We start from the raw sequence: 18,806 nt of genomic DNA on the forward strand, positions 1-18,806 counted from the left end.
GTTTGCCATTAGAGCTTGAATACCTGCACCCTTCCCCCATATAAATGTGACGAGTGGCATGTGTTCATGAGGTTCAGCTGGTTCAAGCTTACACTTCCAAGGCCAACATTGAACAACTAACTGGATTGCATATTGGACTGACCTTGTTTGCAGTTTTGCAATTGCTTTTTGAAGGCAGTTTTGTTGCCAGTGTCTACTTGGTGCATAAGAAAAATCTTGGCCATAATGCTGTTCCCATGGGAGAACTTTTCAATGCAGTTACTTAAAATTATAGGGTTTAACATCCTGAAACTTGCGCTGTATCTTATGAGAGACGCTGTATTGGAGGGCTTGGGGTTAATTTGGCCACCTGGCGTTCCTTAATGGCACATAAATCTAAGTGCACGAGCATTCTTGCATTTTGCCGCCGATTGAAATGCTCCTAGCATTACCGATAATTGAAGTCACGACCTTGCACTCAACAGCAGAATGTCATAGTCACTGAGCCGCAAGGATACTCGAAACTTTGGATTCAACAGCCTTTGTGTGGCAATTGTGGCTGGTTGTAATGCTTAAACGTGGAACATAATGATGATTAAATTTTTTTGTAGATGTTGCCCTCATGCCAAATCAGTTCTGTGGAAATTTTATGAAAGTTTCACGAACTTTAGCATGGATTCATGCTATTGCTAGGTGGATAACAATTCCCATTCATTTTGTTCTCATGTGTACACGACTCCCTAATGACATCTTGGTACAGAGATTTTCACATGTAAGATCAATGATCCCAAGAGGCTGTCCATGCAGGTTGCTGGCTCTATGCAGGGAGGTTGCGAGTGAGCACTGAAGGTAAGGCTTCGCGCGCGAGAGGTACTCTACTAGACATAGAAAATCCTTGCGGAGCCCATCCACATACGGCACAATTATGTCGTGCCGGCTGAGGAGCGAGCTGTTCGGTTTCCTCAGCGGTAGGTGATGTTATCGACGCTGCATCTGGCTGTTGCCTGTGCACTCATTGAGCACTCTGTTGAACTTCCAGAGCAAATTTGCCTTGAGTGTTCATATAATTGCTATCGCAATAAACAGTTCTAGAACAGTTTAAAGGAGCCACTACAGCCTCTTGGACCAGAAAAATTGGCCAGGTATATAGTGCAAACTGTGGATATAGCGCAAACTGTAGATATAGTGTGTACTTGGGCTGCCTGATTGGCTGATGTCGGGCATAGTGCAAACAAACACCAGGTATAAGTGGCCCGCGGCGGCAAGTGGTGCACATTAGCGCGGATGCGAGCTCCAATGCCACCACGCCATCACTCTCTTGCCATTGTCATCATTCTGCCATTGTCACATCATCACCTTTATGCTATTATGATCATTCCTTCCTTGTCTTATCTTGATCCTCTTCCCGCTGTTTTCACTCTGTTGCTGCGCTATCATATCGTGCCATCTTAGAGCCGTCTTCACCATTCCATCATCATTTAATCATCGTAGGCATCATGATAATGTTGACATCATTCCGTAGTCATCATTTTGTCGTGATTCCACTATTGCCATCGTCATACTGTTGCCGTTGTCTTCAGTCCAGCTCCACACCATCATCATCATTATGTCGCTGTCATACCATTGGCATCGTTCGAGCATTGACATCGCATTGTCATATCAATCATTGTTGTCACTATACCGTTGCAATCCTATTGTTACGCCATCGTTGCCACCTCATTGTCGTCACAGCATCGTCAACATCGCAAGCAGTCATCACTACAATGTCGTCATCCCACAGTCATCATGCAGTTATCATGCAGTCATCGTCATGCCGCTGTGGTGGTTGCATCGTGGTCATTTTCTTGTGATTCCGCTGTTGTCATGCTTTCCTTGTCATTTTATCGCCATCATTACGTCATTATCATACTGTCATTTTCATGTCATCTTTGTCGTTCCATCATCACCATGCGTGCCATGTGCATAATTGAGTGCAACAAGCTTATGTTGAGCGAGGCAGTTCTCAGTGGGGACAAACATCAGCACTGCCCATTTGGGCCACATGTTCTCCACTTGCGAATGATTTTAAGCATCAGTAGCATTCTTCATAAGCACTAATGAAAGTTTCACTGAAACTGATTCCCACAAAATGTGGGAACCAGATTGCTGCTTCATCCTCCCTGCTCCCATCCCTCCTTCATGATAGCCATTCCCCGCATCCTTCCCACACTGAAGGATGTGCCGCTCTTTAATTGGGTCCCAGATGTGTTGCTTGGCCTTCGCCATCACTTTCCTGAATGGTTTCCCCGGAAGCGCATTTACTGCACTTGCTCGTCTGCACCTACTCTTTCTCACATGACCGTTACCGGCATATGTTTGTTCGAATCCACAACGAAAATCACTCAACGCTGTTGCTCCTCCTTGCCCTTTGAATTTCCACATGAAGCCACAATGCTTTTCCTCTCTGTACTATCATCACCCTTCGCTTTGTTGTCTATTTCTGCTTCCGCTATACTTCAGTAGTAGCCCCTTTGTGACCATCACTGGCGTGTCCGTCACTGCTTCCTGGCGTGGCTGTAGAGTGACCTGTGGCGGCGTTGGCTTCCTTTCCATTTCGTGTTTCGAAGCCAGCCTTGTTTTGCTTCCGCTTTTTCGTGACGTGCGTGAGGTGTTAGTACGACGTCTAGAAACATAATCTCATCTTTTCTGGTCAGCTCACAAGGAATGACTACAGAAAACAGAAGAATTATAGGGCACGCGTCTGAAGACAGGTGAATTTCGCAGGCTAGGAGGTGTAGTCTGGAATCAGCATTGCAGGGTGACATGGTAAGGTGTGTGTTTGATTTGTAGGTTGTCTGGAGAATAAGTCCTCGGCAATGTTTCCAGAGATGGTGCAATGTCGAGGAACACACTCTATCATGGAGAAATGAAAGGTACGCAAAAATAGAATAGTCTGAAAAACAAAAAGGAATGCCATGTGCAGTTGGTTATGATAACGGAGGAGGTGTAGGCTGCATGTAGTCAATTTCTTTTTTGTGAAAGTGATACAGAAGCAGCCCTCGTGTGTTTCTGCAATTTCTGTGATTTCTGAGGTCATCTGACCGTAGGGTACTCGGTTGCGACCAACTGTGATATTTCAGTCGCTATTTCCGCTTCCGCTATACTCGAGGTCGCAGATTCGATCATGGTCCGAATTCGATCACGGCTGGGGCCGGAATCCAAAGAACACTCGTGTACTGTATATTGGGTGCACGTTAAAAAGCCCTTTGTGATGAGAATTAATGCGGACCCACTATGGGATTATGGGCGGTGCCTCATAATCAGCCCATGGTTTTGGCACGTAAAATCCCAGAATTTAATTAATTTTATCACTTAGTTGTGAAACCACATGAAAAAAAAAAATGGTTTGACAAGCTCAATCCTTGCAGTGTACAGCAAGACGGGCCGTTTGGCCTTTCTTTGAACTGGTCCTCCGCTTCACACGTTAGTCAACGCTGCTGCGTAAGTTATTTGAACTGCCCGCTGTATGTTGTGGTGATAGCTGGGCTAGTGTATTTTGACAGCTTGTTTTAACTATGCATTTATTATTGTGATAGCAAATATATGGACACTCCAGGCGCATTTATGCTGTTGGCGTCGTCATCGCCGTGAGATTCCGTATGAGTGAAAGAGTGTCGGGGTGAGCCGGCGAACATGGTTCAATCTCGCGTGCGCGAGCGAGGAACGGGGCCCGGATGCGTGCCCTCTCGTGTGGCGCGCGAGGCAGGGGGGTGAGGCGAGGGAGGAGGGGCGTTCTTCTCCGGCGGCTGCTACGAAATGTCTTCCTCGCCCGCCGCTGCGTGCATAGTGGAGACAACCGCGGCGTCTACTACGGCGTCAGACACGCGAATCGCGGACTCCATAGTAGACGCTTTGGCGGACGCCGTAGGGACGCGTTGCCGGCGCTCGTGTGTATTGAAAGCGATCTGCGACCTGGCTAAGGTACGCGCCCGCGCGGGCCTCAGCTTCAAGGCGATCTGCGATGTTTGCAGAGTGCGCGTAGTGCCGGTGGCTTCGTATGCGCTGCACTTTCGACGTTTCGTTCGCGCTGAAGCGAGACATGCATGAAGGTCAATATAGGCGTACGAGTGATTGTGTGTGCTTATTTCTGCGCGATGCAGGGCGTGTTCCTTTCTTGGTTGGTGGTGCACGTCGACAACTCCGGCGAGGCCGAGTAAGAGCGTTGAGGCAGAAAAAGAAAAGCACTACTATCGCTTGGAGGGCCTTTAGTGTTGCCAGTTTTCCCGTCGATTTCCATTACACCGAAGACTATCGCCACCGAGAATGAATTTGCTGAAAAGGGGGGGGGGGGGGGCGCACTGGCCAATGTGCATGCGAATTTAAATGTGTGTGGATGAATTACATCAGTGAAAAAAAATTCCTTGAACCGGTGTCCTAGGAGAACTTCAGTTGACACGGAGTTCACATTGAGTGGAAATGGCCAGGGGTCTTATTTTAGGGGTTACGTGTGGGGAAAGTCGAACCTTCCTTGCTTAGTAATGATCTCCTTGCAAACAATTACTGTACTCTCGTTTCTTCCCTATTTTCATGAGCTAACCGAGGCGTGTATCGCGTCCTTTCGGTGAACTTTACAAACTTTTCTTTTTGCACTAGCTTACGCCTGCTGTGTAGGCAAATTTCAAAATGTGTGGCTAGGCCAACTGCAACGAAATTTCACTAGGGCTAAATTGACTATAAATGCCTAGCGTAAACTCTAAAAGTAATTTTGATATTAGCAGCTATTAAATAGAGCCTATGCAGACGACGCGACCTCCTGACGGCAAAGCGGTAGCGATGCGAATATTGATGAACCGCACGCAACTGTTGATCTCTCAGTTGCGCCATGTTGCGCGTAGGCAGCCTGGCGCATTAATCGCTTATCGTTTGCGACTTGACGGTCATCTCTCTAGTCGTCCGTTCTTCCCGTTGCGCTCGTCATTGGACCTGTTGTAAGAATGCCGATGCGTTGCGTGGCCGCCGGGGGCTCGAATACGCGTTCGAACACGAGCGATGGTCAATACACAACGCTGAGTAGAGGAAGGTTTTAAATATGTACATCGCTGCCGATCGCAGCACACTGCTCGGCGGAATTTTCAGCCGCCCCTACCCATAGAGTTAGTTTATTTAGAAACTCTATGGCCCCTACCCATATGACGTAAATCACCCTTTTGACGTCAGTATAGCGAGCTATGCGATTGGATGCCCAGGGCGCGTCATTGATAACGCGGTGGCCATGGCGTAGATGTGGCGGCAAGCCATGCAGGAATGCAATGCCGCCAGAGGGAAACGGACGAAGCTTTATCACGGCCGCAGCCCGGCCTGTCTGGCCGTGAATTTACGCTATAGTGTACTGTAAAAGTGTACAACTATAGTGTACTACTACTATGGTGTGCTATAGGCTTCTTCGATTTTGCACTTCTGGCTACCCGTGGGCTGCCAGAACCAGCCAGGACAGTTTTGTTCTGGCTGCTCTCTGGAAGTTCTCTAGCTAGCAGACGACTAAAGGAGGCGATGGGCGCTCGCCTCCATGTTTGTGGGCACTTGACGTACTGCAACGCGGGCGCTTGAGGACTTGCATTTACCTCGCTCAGCCAACTGTCTACGGTCATCTTCGGATTTCCTTACTTCGAGCGTTATCGTCCTAGGTTCTAACGCACCGCTCCGCATTGTGAGGCGGTACGATACGAGCGACGGTGAGCAGTTTGAAGCTTTTGTGTGTGCATCTATGTGTGTCCCATGAAGGCCTCTTCCCGCAGTGATCAGCACGCCGCGATCTTGTGCGTGCATGTAATCTGCATCGTGTTCCGCGCAAGTTGTAGACGCACATTCACACACATTGCGGCACATTTCCGGTTCATCTTTCTCTGGTAGTGTTCCTTTTCACATATCTCGCGTATGTATGCGACGATATGTGTTTTTCAGTTTCGGTATGAAAAACATCCGTTATTGCGAGCTCTTCGTGACGCATTGACCTGTGTTTCAAGCGTAAGATTTTGCAGGGAGGCTACTTCATGTCTAAATTATCTGAAACTGGGCTTATTACGCGGTCGAAAATTTCGTTGCAGTTTGAAGAGTGTAGTTCAAATACAGGCAACTGAAAGTCTTAATGCAACTTCTCGAAGCAAACAACTTCGCTGGCATTTCCGCTATGATCTGCAAAAGTCGCGCAAGTGTGCGGTATTTTTGCTTTATTAAAGCTTTCTGCTTCGTTACCGATCCTCGTAGTGGGCAAGTGTCATTTGTTGGATACAAGAACAGGATCACTATGGCTGAAGAGATGAGCACTATGACAACAACGATGAGCACAGCGGGTAAGTACGTTGTTTCTGTTGCCATTAAACTTTAGTCATTCATTTATGAGAGCTTTCCACTACACTGATAAGATTGAAGTTTAACGGGCGTCCACATCCAATGCTAATCTTCCCGTGACGTCGTGTGCCGACAAATCCAGCTCCAGGCGCATTGCTGTTAGCGACGATTATTATCGGTTGCTCATCTTATCGGGTGTTGCTAGGCCGAGAAAGAGAACGTAGCCGAGTGGCAGTAACTGGAACTCGGCGGGACTCAATATATTTTTCTAATGTCGCTTTTTCTGGTCTATAGCCGGCATCTGGTTAGGCTAAAGAACCTCTCACCAGGTCCAATTGCAAAATTTGGGAACACATTGGAAGTTGTGGGGCGCCGTCTGGGAACCGTCTCCTCGCAAGAATTTTTCGAATCGGCTCGTTAATAGAGGGTATGTAAGAAATTGAAACGACGCGTCGCAATGCTGTCGGGAGGCGAGCTTCAAGCCAATCCACCCCGGGTCGTGAACAAGGGAGGGCTTCTCAGCGTGGTGGTGCTGAAAGATTACTGACCGGCGAGCTGCCGTGCTCGTCGGTGTTTATTGTGGTGCGGGTGACCACTGTTGCCTGCCGAGCTATAGCAGGCCGCCGAGCTTGGCGGGTGCACCAAGATTATGTCCGAGGGGGCGTCACCTACTTGCTACAACCCCTCACCCCCAGTTTGTTTGTTAAATAAAAAAAACGAACGTCCAAGTTCACACTATGAGGCTCTGCCTCCACCCTAGCTGGGTCGACGGTGCCTGCTACCCAGGCGAGTAACGGTCTGGTGGCCTCCGCCGTCGAGTACTCCGCCTGGGCACCGGTGTCGACGGGTCGGGTGTGGCAACGCCGGGTGCTGCCTGGGCCAGCCTCGCTCCATCCGGAGGGTCCGTAGTGGTCGGCCTCGTGAGTGGTGCCGAGCTAGACACCGGTCCAACGGGTGCCGCACCACTGGCTACGGTTGCCGCCTCCGAGGTAGGTGGTACTCCGCTAGAAGCGACTGGTGCTGCCGCTAGTCCTCCTGCGGGCTGGAACTCAGTGGCAGTCGAGGGTGCTGGCCGGGTCCCGAGGCGTGGTCTGACATGGTCGGCGTGTCTATGCCACATGGCCCCGTCTGGCATGCGGACGAGCAGCGATGAGGCGCTGGCAGGAGACACCACCTGTCCGGCAGACCAGGGTGAGCCAGGACGGAAGTTCCTGGCGAAAACTGGAGCTCCCGACTCTGGCAAAGGCCCGGGACGGCATCCTTGGTCAGCAGCCAGCTTCTGCTTCAGCTGCTTCAAAAGCACTGTGGATCGAAGGTCCGGATGCAAGACGTGCAAGGGTGTCTTGACCATCCGACCCAGCAGGAGCTCACAGGGGGCACGGCCAGTGACATCGTGAGGAGTGGTCCGGTACTGGAATAGTATCCGAGCAATCTGCGTCCGGAAATCCCCGGTCTGGCTCTTCTTAAGCTTGTCTTTGATAGTTTGCACTACCCGCTCGGCTGCACCATTTGAAGCAGGGTGGTACGGTGGAACCATCATCCGGCGGATTCCGTTTTTCGTCAGCCAGGCCAGGTACTCTGCGCTGACGAAAGCAGGACCATTGTCGGACACGATGACATCTGGCAACCCCTGGGCGGCGAAGACCTGTCGTAGCGCTGCAATGGTCGCGCCTGCTGATGGGGTGGTGACGGGTATGACCTCTACCCACTTTGTAAAGGCGTCCACCACCACCAGGAAGTAATGGCCCTTGAAGGGTCCCCCAAAATCCACATGTAGGCGGGACCAGGGTCTCTGTGGGAACGGCCAGGGGGTGATTTCCACACGACGCGAGGCTCGCTGATTCTCCTGGCAGATTTGGCAGCTCTGCACCAAATGCGCGATGTCTTGGTCCAGGCCAGGCCACCAAACATGGGACCGGGCCACCATCTTAGTCTTTTCTATCCCTGGATGACCCGCGTGCAGCAACTGCAGAACCCTGGACCGGAGACTTTGTGGGATCACCACCCTCGAACCCCACAGTAGGCAGCCCTGCTGCAAGCTCAGCTCAGCGGCCTTGTGGCTGTAGGCCTGCTGCACCAATTCCTCTCCACGGGACACCGCCTTGACCACCTGAGACAGGACTGGGTCCCGGCTGGTCGCTTGAGATACCGCAGATCTGGAGAGCACCTCCGGGTACGCGTGTTCCAACATGAACACTTCAGCAGGTTCTGGAACAGCATCAGGCACCTCTGGCAGGGGCAGGCGGCTCAGGGCATCAGCAGGTCCCAGGTCCTTTCCCGGACGGTAAACCAGCTGGTAGCTGTAAGCTGCCAGCCTCAAGGCCCAGCGTACTACTCGAGGCGATGCCTGCACAGGAACTGCCTTGTCAGGCCCCAGCAGCCCCAACAGCGGCTTGTGGTCTGTGACCGCCTCGAACTTCCGGCCCCAAAGGTACTGGTGGAAGCGTTCGACACCGAACATGAGGGCCAAACCTTCCTTGTCCAGCTGGCTGTAACGTTGTTCTGCAGCGTGAAGCCGTCGGGAAGCAAACGACACAGGGTGTTCCTGGCCATCTTTGTCCCGGTGTGCCAGGACGGCTCCCACACCGTACGGCGACGCATCTACGGTAAGGACTACAGGCTTAGCAGGATCAAAATGCACCAGCACTGGAGCCTTGGTGATTAGCTCCTTGCTGCGCTGGAAAGCCTGGTCCTGCTCCTTCTTCCAGACCCATTGCTGCCCATCTCGAAGCAGAAGATGGAGCGGCTGTAGATGCTGCGACAGGTTCGGCAGAAAACTCCTGTAGAAGTTGATGAGGCCCAGGTAGCTCTGAAGCTCCTTCTTGTCCTGGGGCTTAGGTGCCTTGAGCACCGCATCAACTTTGCGGGGAGCCGGGGCTAGGCCTGCCTGGGAAATGATATGTCCCAAGTACTCAACGCTGGGGGCTAGGAAAACACACTTTTCCAGCTTGAGCTTGAGGCCGGCGTCCTGTAGTCGTGCCAAGACGTTGTGCAGGTTCTGCAGGTGGTCCCCGTCGTCGCTGCCAGTAACCAGGATGTCGTCCAAGTACACCGCCACGTGCCTCATGCCCCTGAAGAGGTTGTCCATCTCCCTCTGGAATATGGCTGGGGCTGAGGCCACGCCAAACGGTAAGCGCGTGTACTGAAAGAGTCCCAAAGTTGTCGATATAGTGACATACTTCCGGGAGGCATCCTGGAGCACCAGCTGCTGGTAAGCATCTCTGAGGTCGAGCTTGGTAAACTTCTGTCCACCGGACAATGCTGACCAGAGATCTTCAATCCGGGGCAGCGGGTACTTCTCGACGGTAGCGACGGGGTTGATGGTAACTTTGAAATCCCCGCAGATTCTGACACTGCCATCTCGCTTGAGGACTGGCACGATGGGAGCGGCCCATTCAGATGTCTTTACGGGCACCAGGATGCCCTCTCGCTGCAACCGTTGCAGCTCCTGGGTAACCCCGTCCTTCAGGGCGAACGGCAGTGGGCGAGGCTTGAAAAAGCGTGGCCGGGCTCCCTCAGGGACATAGATGCCAGCCGTCGTGCCGGCAAATGTGCCCACCCCTGGCTGGAACAGGGACTTGAACTGGGTCAGGAGGCTCGGAACGTCTTGCACTACATGCAGGCTGGCTTTCTGGTACTGTGGCAGACGAACGCCCAATGCATGAATCCAGTTTCGGCCCAGCAGCGTCGGCGACGACCCCTTCGTTAAGTAAAGGGGAAGGGTTGCCTCCCTGTCGCCAAAGCGAACGCTGACCTGTGCCTGACCCTGGACCTGGGAGAGTTGCCCGGAGTAGCTGCGCAGCATCACGCCCGAAGCCTCGACGGACACGCCGGGGAAAGTCCGCTTGAAGAGCTTCCCGGCCATTACAGACACGCTGGCCCCCGTGTCCAGCTCCATGGAAATGGGGTGCCCGCAGATTTCGACGGTCAGCATGTATGGCGGCACAGACGACGGTACAAAGCCTGTGTGCCACATGTCGAAAATCGGCGGGTCCTCGGCCACGACGTGGAGCCTGGCCGCGGAAGAGCTTGAGCTTGCTGCCGCATGCCTCCGCCGCGTACCCTTGCGACGGCTACCCTGGCCGCGGGCTTGTGTTGTACCTGGGCTTGAATGCGGCTGCTGCTTGCTGTTCGTCCTCCCACTTCGGCATACACGTGCCAGGTGCCCAGTTTTCCCGCACGTAAAGCATTGTGCTTGAGAGAACTGGCACTGTGAAGGGGAGTGGGCACCACCACAGCGACCGCAGGTACTGCCCTTTGTCGCAAACTTGTTGACCGCCGCTTCCGCCGACGGTGAGCCAGTCGCACGGGAAATCTCGCCGGCGTCCTTGGCGGCAGCTTCCATTGCCAGCGCTGCCTTCACGGCGTCGTCCAGCGACGGGTCGGGAAGCTCCAGGAGTCGCGTCTGCATGGCGGGGTTGTTGATTCCGCAGACGAAACGGTCCCGGAGCAGCGAGTCCAGTTGGTCCCTGAAGGCGCAGGCACTCGCTAACCCTCGTAGCGCAGCAACGAATTGTCCGAGGGTCTCTCCTTCCCGGCGGCTCCGGTTGTTGAAGCGGAAACGCTCCATGAGTGTGGACGGTGCTGGGTTAAAATGCGAGCGCAGTATGGCAAGCAGCTCACCCAGCGTCTTAACGTGCGGCGTGGCTGGCTTCAGAAGGTCGAGCAAGAGGCTGAAGACGCGGGTCCCGCAGCTGGCTAGGAAAATGTCCCGCTGTTTGGCCTCGGGTGTGTCGTTTGCCCGGAAGAACACGTGGACTTGCTCCTCGTAAATTTGCCAGGCGGACCCATCTCCCTCGAACGGCTCGAGCCTTCCGTACAGCGGCATGGCGACAGCAACGGGGGGCGGTGTTTCGCCGCTCGCGGCGGCGTGGGACGCTCCGTAGGTACTCGTCGCCAGCTTCTTCGCCAGAGTCACGAGGATCCCATCCTCGTCGCCAGTGTCACAATCCACCCCGGGTCGTGAACAAGGGAGGGCTTCTCAGCGTGGTGGTGCTGAAAGATTACTGACCGGCGAGCTGCCGTGCTCGTCGGTGTTTATTGTGGTGCGGGTGACCACTGTTGCCTGCCGAGCTATAGCAGGCCGCCGAGCTTGGCGGGTGCACCAAGATTATGTCCGAGGGGGCGTCACCTACTTGCTACAGTAGATGCTTTCTTCTTCTGCCTTGACTAGCGTCTGCAAACGACGTTAGTTGTCCGTAGCTCAAGGCACCGCGTCGTGTTTATCTCTCTCTCTCTCTCTCTCCCATTTTTTTTTTTTTTTGCTGCGCGGTGCATTCCTGTTGGAAGTATTGCGTGTCTTCCACTGAACGATTTACCGACGTCACGTGTCATATTCGGTGACGTTGCAGGCAGTGCGTATTGTGTAGAGGCGCTGGTGCTAGTGACCTTTACTTTCTGGCTTGGAGCGCGGGGACTCGAGAGAGAGAAAAAGAAAAGAAAGATGTACGCGTGTTCGGCTTTCATTTCTTCTCACGTATTTCCGGTCTGTGTAGTGTGCCTGTGGTATATATCGCTACGGGAGCATAGTATACAAGAACGCTAATATGAAACGTCCATATGATGTGTACAGAATATCCTACAGCCACCTGCAGCGTGAGTAAAGCTGCACATAAGCTGGTAGCAGCGGCCTCAACGGCCACGGCGAAGACGGCATGAACGCACCCTGAATTTCCGTATCATCACTGTCACAATAAAAGCATGTGAGCAAACAAACAAACGAACGAACGGAAACACACACACACGCACACACACACGCTCGCGTACCCAAGCGTGCCGGAAAAAAAATAGCCCTTAACCAAGGGCCCCTCCACCAAAGGCCCCTCCAGACACGCACACGCACGCACGCTTGCGCATTTCACACGCACCGACAGTGGGGGAGACATACGCGTATAAAGTATACTTTGTTTTGTGTTTCCTTTGCGAAATGAATTGTCGCCATCCAGCATGCTGAGAACTTTTGAATGCACCCTGTGCATTGCCACACCTTTCTGACACATTAGAAAAGATCACTGGTAGTGCAGTCTCTGCGTGGCTAAGAAACTTCCACATGCATTGCAGATAAATGAAATTCTGGGTTTTTTTTTTGACGTGCCGAAACCACGATTTGATTATGAGGCACGCCGTTGTGAGGCACTCCGGATTAATTTCGATCACCCGGGGTTCTTAATGTGCGCTTAATGCACGGCACGCGGGCGTCTTTTCTTTATTTTTTTTTTTCATTTCGCCCCCATCGAAATGCGACTGCCGCGGCTGGCATTTCAACCCGCGCCCTCAGTCTTAGCAGCGAACCGCCGAATTTCACAATACTCCATCACGGCGGATGCTTCGCAAATACAGGACCCGATCGCAACGCTTGACTTATACTAAATACTGTGGAGCAGACCTTAAGCGGTCTGTGGAAGCACATTAACGAGATTATTACTTCGCCCCTGAAACGGATGCGCGAGTCCCATACTTTCAGGGAAATGAAACAACGAGCGGTACCAGCGTTGCCAATTAAGATATCTTTCTCGAAACCCAAAGCTACAAAAAGAGAGAGAGAGAAATATATAAAGAAAGAAAGAGAACGAAAGAAGAAGAAGAAACGAACGAAAAAGAAAGGAAGGAAGAATACTTATAAATTAAATATTTTTTAAAATATTTTCGTGACATTCGAAACGTGGGAGGCCAAGCTCACCCTCGGGGATCTGGAAGACCAACGACAACTCGTCGCCAGGGCCAGGAGGGCAGTCGAAGCCAGAGGGTTCCTGGACTAAGGAGGCTATCCCACCTTAGGGTGATACCGGGCCTCGCTCGGGACACTGTTTCGAATAATAAACGTTTCTTTCTCTCTCTCTCTCTTTTCGCGACATTGAAAGATGGTGTTTTCTAAGTCATCCATTGCTCGCATTTAGTCTGTCAGTCTCAAAGAGCAATAAAAACATTCATAAACTAGTGCCCTCTAGAAAAGCAACAAAGGACACTACATGTTGGAGCGGAGAGGAGGCACAGCGTGTGTCGGTGTAAGGATTCATAAATCTCGTTGTCAAGTAGCATCGTGTTACGCCGATGTACTTTCATTATCGCATCCACAAACACACACACAATGTTGCTGTATCAACGTTGGGCTAAGCTACGAAAAGGATCTAACTGCCAAGACATTAATCTGCGATAAGCTGTTGTGTGTGGCCTAGCCTTCATGGCTAAAGTCAGTTGCTGGGACGAAAAAGTACCCCGAGGTTCGGATAAGAAGGCAACACAACATCTATAGGAGTGAAGAAGCCCGAAATCTCCAACACCCACGAAAGCTCCACTAGTTATGACTGCAACGGAGGGCATGCTATTTTTTTACTTTTCTCGAGCAGTGCTATCATCGGCAGTGCAAATAAATTCCGCTATATTGTCAAATTTTGTCATGTCATCTTGAGCCAATAAGAAAGGTGGCAGCCACCCGCCACTTCAGCCAATCACAGCTGCCAAAATGGGGAATCGGACGACACGGCAGAATTCGACAGTCGCCAGATAGGACCTCAGGATTCGAGGAGCTCTGGATCGGGCTGTTTTAGAAAACGTTAGCGGAAGTCTCCTTGGGGCCATTGTTTGCAAATAACGAAAGGGTCTAGTTTTTCATTCAGCATGCATACTTTAGCTAGCAGCAGTGCTGTGCATCCTAAGTGTTACTTTGCACCTTCGTCTTAAACGTGATAGTGAACGTGTCAGTAAATAGTGTGGAAACACATGAACAAAACACACTTTTCCCTGTTCGGCTTATCGTGGTCTTTGGTTGACGGTTTTTAGCTCAGCATTCGTATAGTCCGCGCCAGTCAAGCATATGCGCATCCTAACAGGCTGCGCACAGCCGCTCAGGATAAACCTTACTGCGCTTGCGCGCAACGTTCATGCTGGGAGTGGAGACTCAATTGCCTGAGTGCTTGGCTCGCTCTGCTTCCGAGTCAAATGACGTGAATGTGATGGTTCGTAGACTCGGATTATTTGCCGTCTCGTAGCCAAGCTGGGCACGGTACATGTTGCTTTGGAATGCGGTTATCGAATATGAGAATTTAGTGCAATTTGAGTTGCATGAGTGAGCAGAATGTGATTGAAGCAGACCGTAAGAAGCGACGTCGAGGGCCTAAAAGAGTCCGTTCTCTCATAATTAATTAGATTGTGCTTGCATTTTCATTTACAGCTTCGGATACGATCATCCCTTGCTTTTGACGATCTGTATCAAAGCAGGGGAAGGGGGTCTGGTCTAAGGATTGGGGGTTTCATGAAATTCAGGATTTAGGTAACCCTAGCTAGGTCGTTTATGCGTACCGCAAAAAGAAGTGCGCTCTCGAAGAAGGTTTGTCGAGTACCCGGCCCGGGGGCGGGGAGGGGGGTGTATGTCACCCGGCCCGGGGGGGGGGGGGGGAGGGGGGTGTATGTCTTTTGCGCACGCCATCGCTCTTTCATGATTAAGAAGTGTTTCGCGATAATTGAAAATTTGCTTGGCTTGTTCACGGTTCACTTGCAGAAGCGGATTCAGAGAGCTTCACGTCTAGCTTCGGAGAGTACTGGCCCACCGAGGAAAGTACGTGTTGGCTTCATTTGTCTCTGTATACTGCGATAGGCCTAAAGGGCTACGTGTGACATCGCCTAGCGAAACAGACAGCTTCGTATACAGTTCCTTTGAAAAATTGTTGTTCATGCCCCTCTCTATAATTTTTTTTTTCAAAAGGTGTTTTACAAATTTTTGTGATGTTACAGCGTCGCATCCCTTGTAAGTATACAACCATGTTAACCTTTAGCACCAACTCGAGACCTGGTGGATACGCAAATTTTCGTTATACGCTAAAAGTTGTTACGTGCCCTCTGGGGAGCGTTCTACCGCAAGAATTTTTGAAATTCGTTCATTAATAGTCGAGCTAGAAATATCTCGGTGCCGCGAACCCATGGTTTCAGGAAGCGAGCCTCACCGCCAACGTAGCACACTCCTCGTTTGGCTCCGTCTAACCTCCGCAAGGGAAATTCCTTCCCCACGTTTTCCCATGCAGGAGCCGGAGGATAGTGTTACGCATACGTCACGGGCCCTATCTTTTTTTTTTTTCTCACGTTTTTGCTGCGCGGCGCACTTCTGGTGACGGTCTCGCGCGCGAGCCGTTGTCTCGTTTCGCGCCTCGCTCCATTTTGCACTCTGTGCACGAGAACACCTGGCCAGCAGTACAACTCAGTGCCTACGCGAGTACTGAGGCAGACGCAAGGGGATCAAAGAGCATGATCGCGCGCTGGAATCCGCTTGAAAAATGGCAGGTAGTTTCGTTTTGTGAGCGCGCGACCTGGGAACACGCAGACGGAACGGAAGTACGTCCCTCTTGCCACGGCACGGACTTTTTAAAACAGACTCGCAGAAATTCGGTTTGGATGTTTCATTATTTCTCTAAACTTGAATTCGTCCGTTCAAGGAACAGATCAAGCAAACAAGTGATGCTGCCTTTAATAATTCGCGGGAGTCACGTGTCGCTGTGCGTGACGTCACAGCACTACCATGTGCACTTGTCAACCAATTGACTACCATGTGCACGTCAATCGCACTTGTGCGATTGACGTCGACTCTCCGGCTGTGAGCGCGGCGCGCGCGATGAGAAGAGCGCACGGCGTTTGGTTTGACAGTTCAGCTCTTTTCGAGAATCAGGGTGGCATGGAGCAATTTTGCTTTCACCATAAGACGAAAGATTGAACGCTCGCATACCTGTTTATTGATTTGTTGGCAAAAAAGAAATACAATTTCAAATTCTTAGGGTCTCCCAAAGTACTCCGGGTGGCCCTGGAAGTAAGCGTCGCATGGGCGGTGCTGTCAGCCTCGGCATCTTCCTGGTGGCAGTCGCTGGAATCACAATGGTGGTTCTGGGATTGAGTACGTTGAAAATTTTCTCTTTGAATCTTAAAGAAACTTGCAGATCGGCAGCCACGAACTTTGATTTAATGTCGTAGACACTCTGGAAGCTTCACCATTATGCAATCTACCCAGAATAAGATTACAGCATTCGTGTTTTGAGACTTTGTAACGGTGCAATTACAGTAAGTACATGCAGGATACCTGGGATACGTGCGACAAAACCAGCAGGTTGGACACACTTTCACTGGTGCGCGCGAAACTTTTATATATTGATAAGGTGCTAGCACTTTCGTGGTTATTTATATGTGCAGTCGGCCAGAAAAGTTTGGATTTCTTCCCTGTTAAGTCATGGTGCTTCTATTCTTACAGATCGCCGTGCACGTCGCAAAAGCGACAAAAAGATTGAAACTTTGTATTGGAAGTTATGTGACCAGGCTTCGGCGGAAACACAGCCTTTCTGCAGATTCAGCGTTTTGCAAACTCTTGTGGCCGATTCTACATTTCACACCCTGCTACAGTGTTTGTACTAGCAGACACATTTCCTTTTCTTTGCGTGCTGCTTCTCGATGAAACAAGAACGAGAGACCTCTGTTCCACCGTATAGCTTCGCGAAAGACTGAAGCGTAGTTAAACAAAGTTAGTCTTATATTCTATCCCAGGCATACAATTGGCACGGCGTCTGGGAAGCGATATTAGGGTGCAGGATATCGTTATAGGGTGCGCTGAAGCCCTGGCTGCAATGTGTTCCTCGTGGTTGACTCTTTAAGTAGGCATCACATAGACGACATCACATACGTCTACACCGTCTGTGAACAAAGGGAATCGTGGCAGTTCCTTTTGCGGCTCTTATGCCGCGTTTTTCGAAAGTTCCTGAACTTGGTTATGGCGCGGAAACCTTGCTTCTTTCTGAAGACAGTGCACGTGCTAAGTTAACGAGTGTAAGAGCTCTCAAAAATGGATTGAAGTGAGGCACAAGCAGTCACTTTCTTGCAGAAGAAATCACCGGCACCCCCTTAATTTTCAGAGTGCGTAAGCGTGCCCATGCCCCGTCAAGTATATGCCCTAAACGACAAGAAATAGCGTAACTTTCGTTTTGCCTCTGCCATTTCTAAGCGCCTTACACGAGACACATTCGCAAATGCACTTAGGCAGGCGCTGCTGCACTTTCCCTCGCATGAGCGCACGCAACATCGCCTCACTTTGACTCGCAGACAGAGATAACTAATTTGTTCTGGACAGAGGCACGAATCCAAAGTTATTAGCTCGGGCACACTCGGACGGAAGCAGCAGGGTACTTGAGGTAATTGCTGGCGAGTAAGTGCTGGTAATGTGTGAGTGGCTGAGAGTATGTGCATTAGTGCGGTGCCGGTAAGTGTGAATGAAAGCTGGTATAGAGAGAGAGAGTAAAACACCTTTATTTTTAATATTTGGATGGCGAGAGCAGTGTGGGAGGAACCCTCAGTCCAGGGTCCCTAAGATGATTCCAGCGATGTTTCGAGCCCGTTGTATCACAGCTCGGAGGACCTCGGGAGGTCCGTCGCGGAGGGCATCGTCCCACACCTCTTTGTTGCGTAGGGGGTAAATGAGAATTGGCAAGGGAGGAAAGAGGTTTGCAGTGCGCTCAATCGTGACGTGGAAGATTGTGGGCGAGCTGCCACAGCCAGGGCAACAATCTCCATAACAGTGGCTATAGTGAGTGTTGGAGGGTACGTGTAGTCGATCGTTAGTGAGTGCCGATGAGTGCGAGATAGTATGTATGACGAAGAAAAAAATATTGATGAGTGTGTACATAGCGAGCACATGTTTATTGTGCCGTCATGAAACGCAGAACAATATTACAAAAGCTGGCAGCATGCGCGTAAACGAAAATCATCTCAAAGGTATAGTAAAGTAAATATAGAGTATATCGACTAAATAAATATGCCATTCCGTTTGTTCCAATAGGCTTTTCTTAATGATAGGTTTAAAACGCTTTTGTGGAAAGTAATGTTTAGTTTAAAAAATATGATTTACTATTGTGAGAACTTGGTATCTTAGTGTTTGCTTGCCGTTATTGGTATGTATGGTTGGAACAACTTTACGTTTCGTGCGGAAAGCATATATCGGCTGCTGTAATTATCTGGACAAGAAAAGTACTATTGATGACGATGGATGTATTTAAGTAGACAGAAATTATATACTTGTTTTGCTTTAGTATGCCATGTTTCTGAAACAGAGGCGACGTACGTTAACCTGAAGGTCTGTCATGAAACCCCTCCATAGGATGCAATGCGCGTTTCTGAGTTTAAATTAGTTAAAGGTAATTGCTGGACATCGTAGTTCTCCAAACAAGAAAGCAGTACGATAACCTTCAGTACAGAAGTGCGTAATACATGGATATCTTCAACCACGGGGGCAACGAATGCGAGATTTTATAAAGGCAACCGCCTGAGTTACTTAGATCAGACATTAATTTTGTTGTGCGAAAATTACAAGAAAGCTTCTTATTTGAACCGAACATCACGAGATTTCTGGTTTACAGCCCGCTTTAATTCAGCTTGCTCGTAGGCAAATTTGAGAGCGATACCTTCTACTGGTATCGATCAGATAAAAAATTAACGCAGTTTGTCTCCGACAAATTAAGGCTTATCCTCTCTGGCAA

The 18,806-nt window shown here is 50.5% G+C and overlaps 1 protein-coding gene across 3 annotated transcripts in view; it reads left to right on the forward strand.

The window, feature by feature from the left end:
* Positions 1–21: 21 nt before the first annotated feature.
* Positions 22–18,806, forward strand: part of LOC126517366 (uncharacterized) — a 42,331-nt gene continuing 23,546 nt past the window's right edge. Inside the window, exons 1-3 of one of the 3 annotated variants that reach the window (XM_072285273.1) lie at positions 22–828; positions 6,223–6,308; positions 14,804–14,860. In XM_072285273.1, coding sequence (XP_072141374.1) covers positions 6,263–6,308; positions 14,804–14,860 — 103 coding nt within the window. In that variant the 5' untranslated portion in view covers positions 22–828; positions 6,223–6,262. Of the gene's footprint in view, positions 829–5,417; positions 6,309–14,803; positions 14,861–16,073; positions 16,184–18,806 lie in introns of those variants that run through there. The other 2 variants (XM_072285272.1, XM_072285274.1) reach the window with 2 other exon arrangements.

The sequence above is a fragment of the Dermacentor andersoni genome, chromosome 11 (assembly GCF_023375885.2).
Source record: "Dermacentor andersoni chromosome 11, qqDerAnde1_hic_scaffold, whole genome shotgun sequence".
Classification (NCBI taxonomy): Eukaryota; Metazoa; Arthropoda; class Arachnida; order Ixodida; family Ixodidae; genus Dermacentor; species Dermacentor andersoni.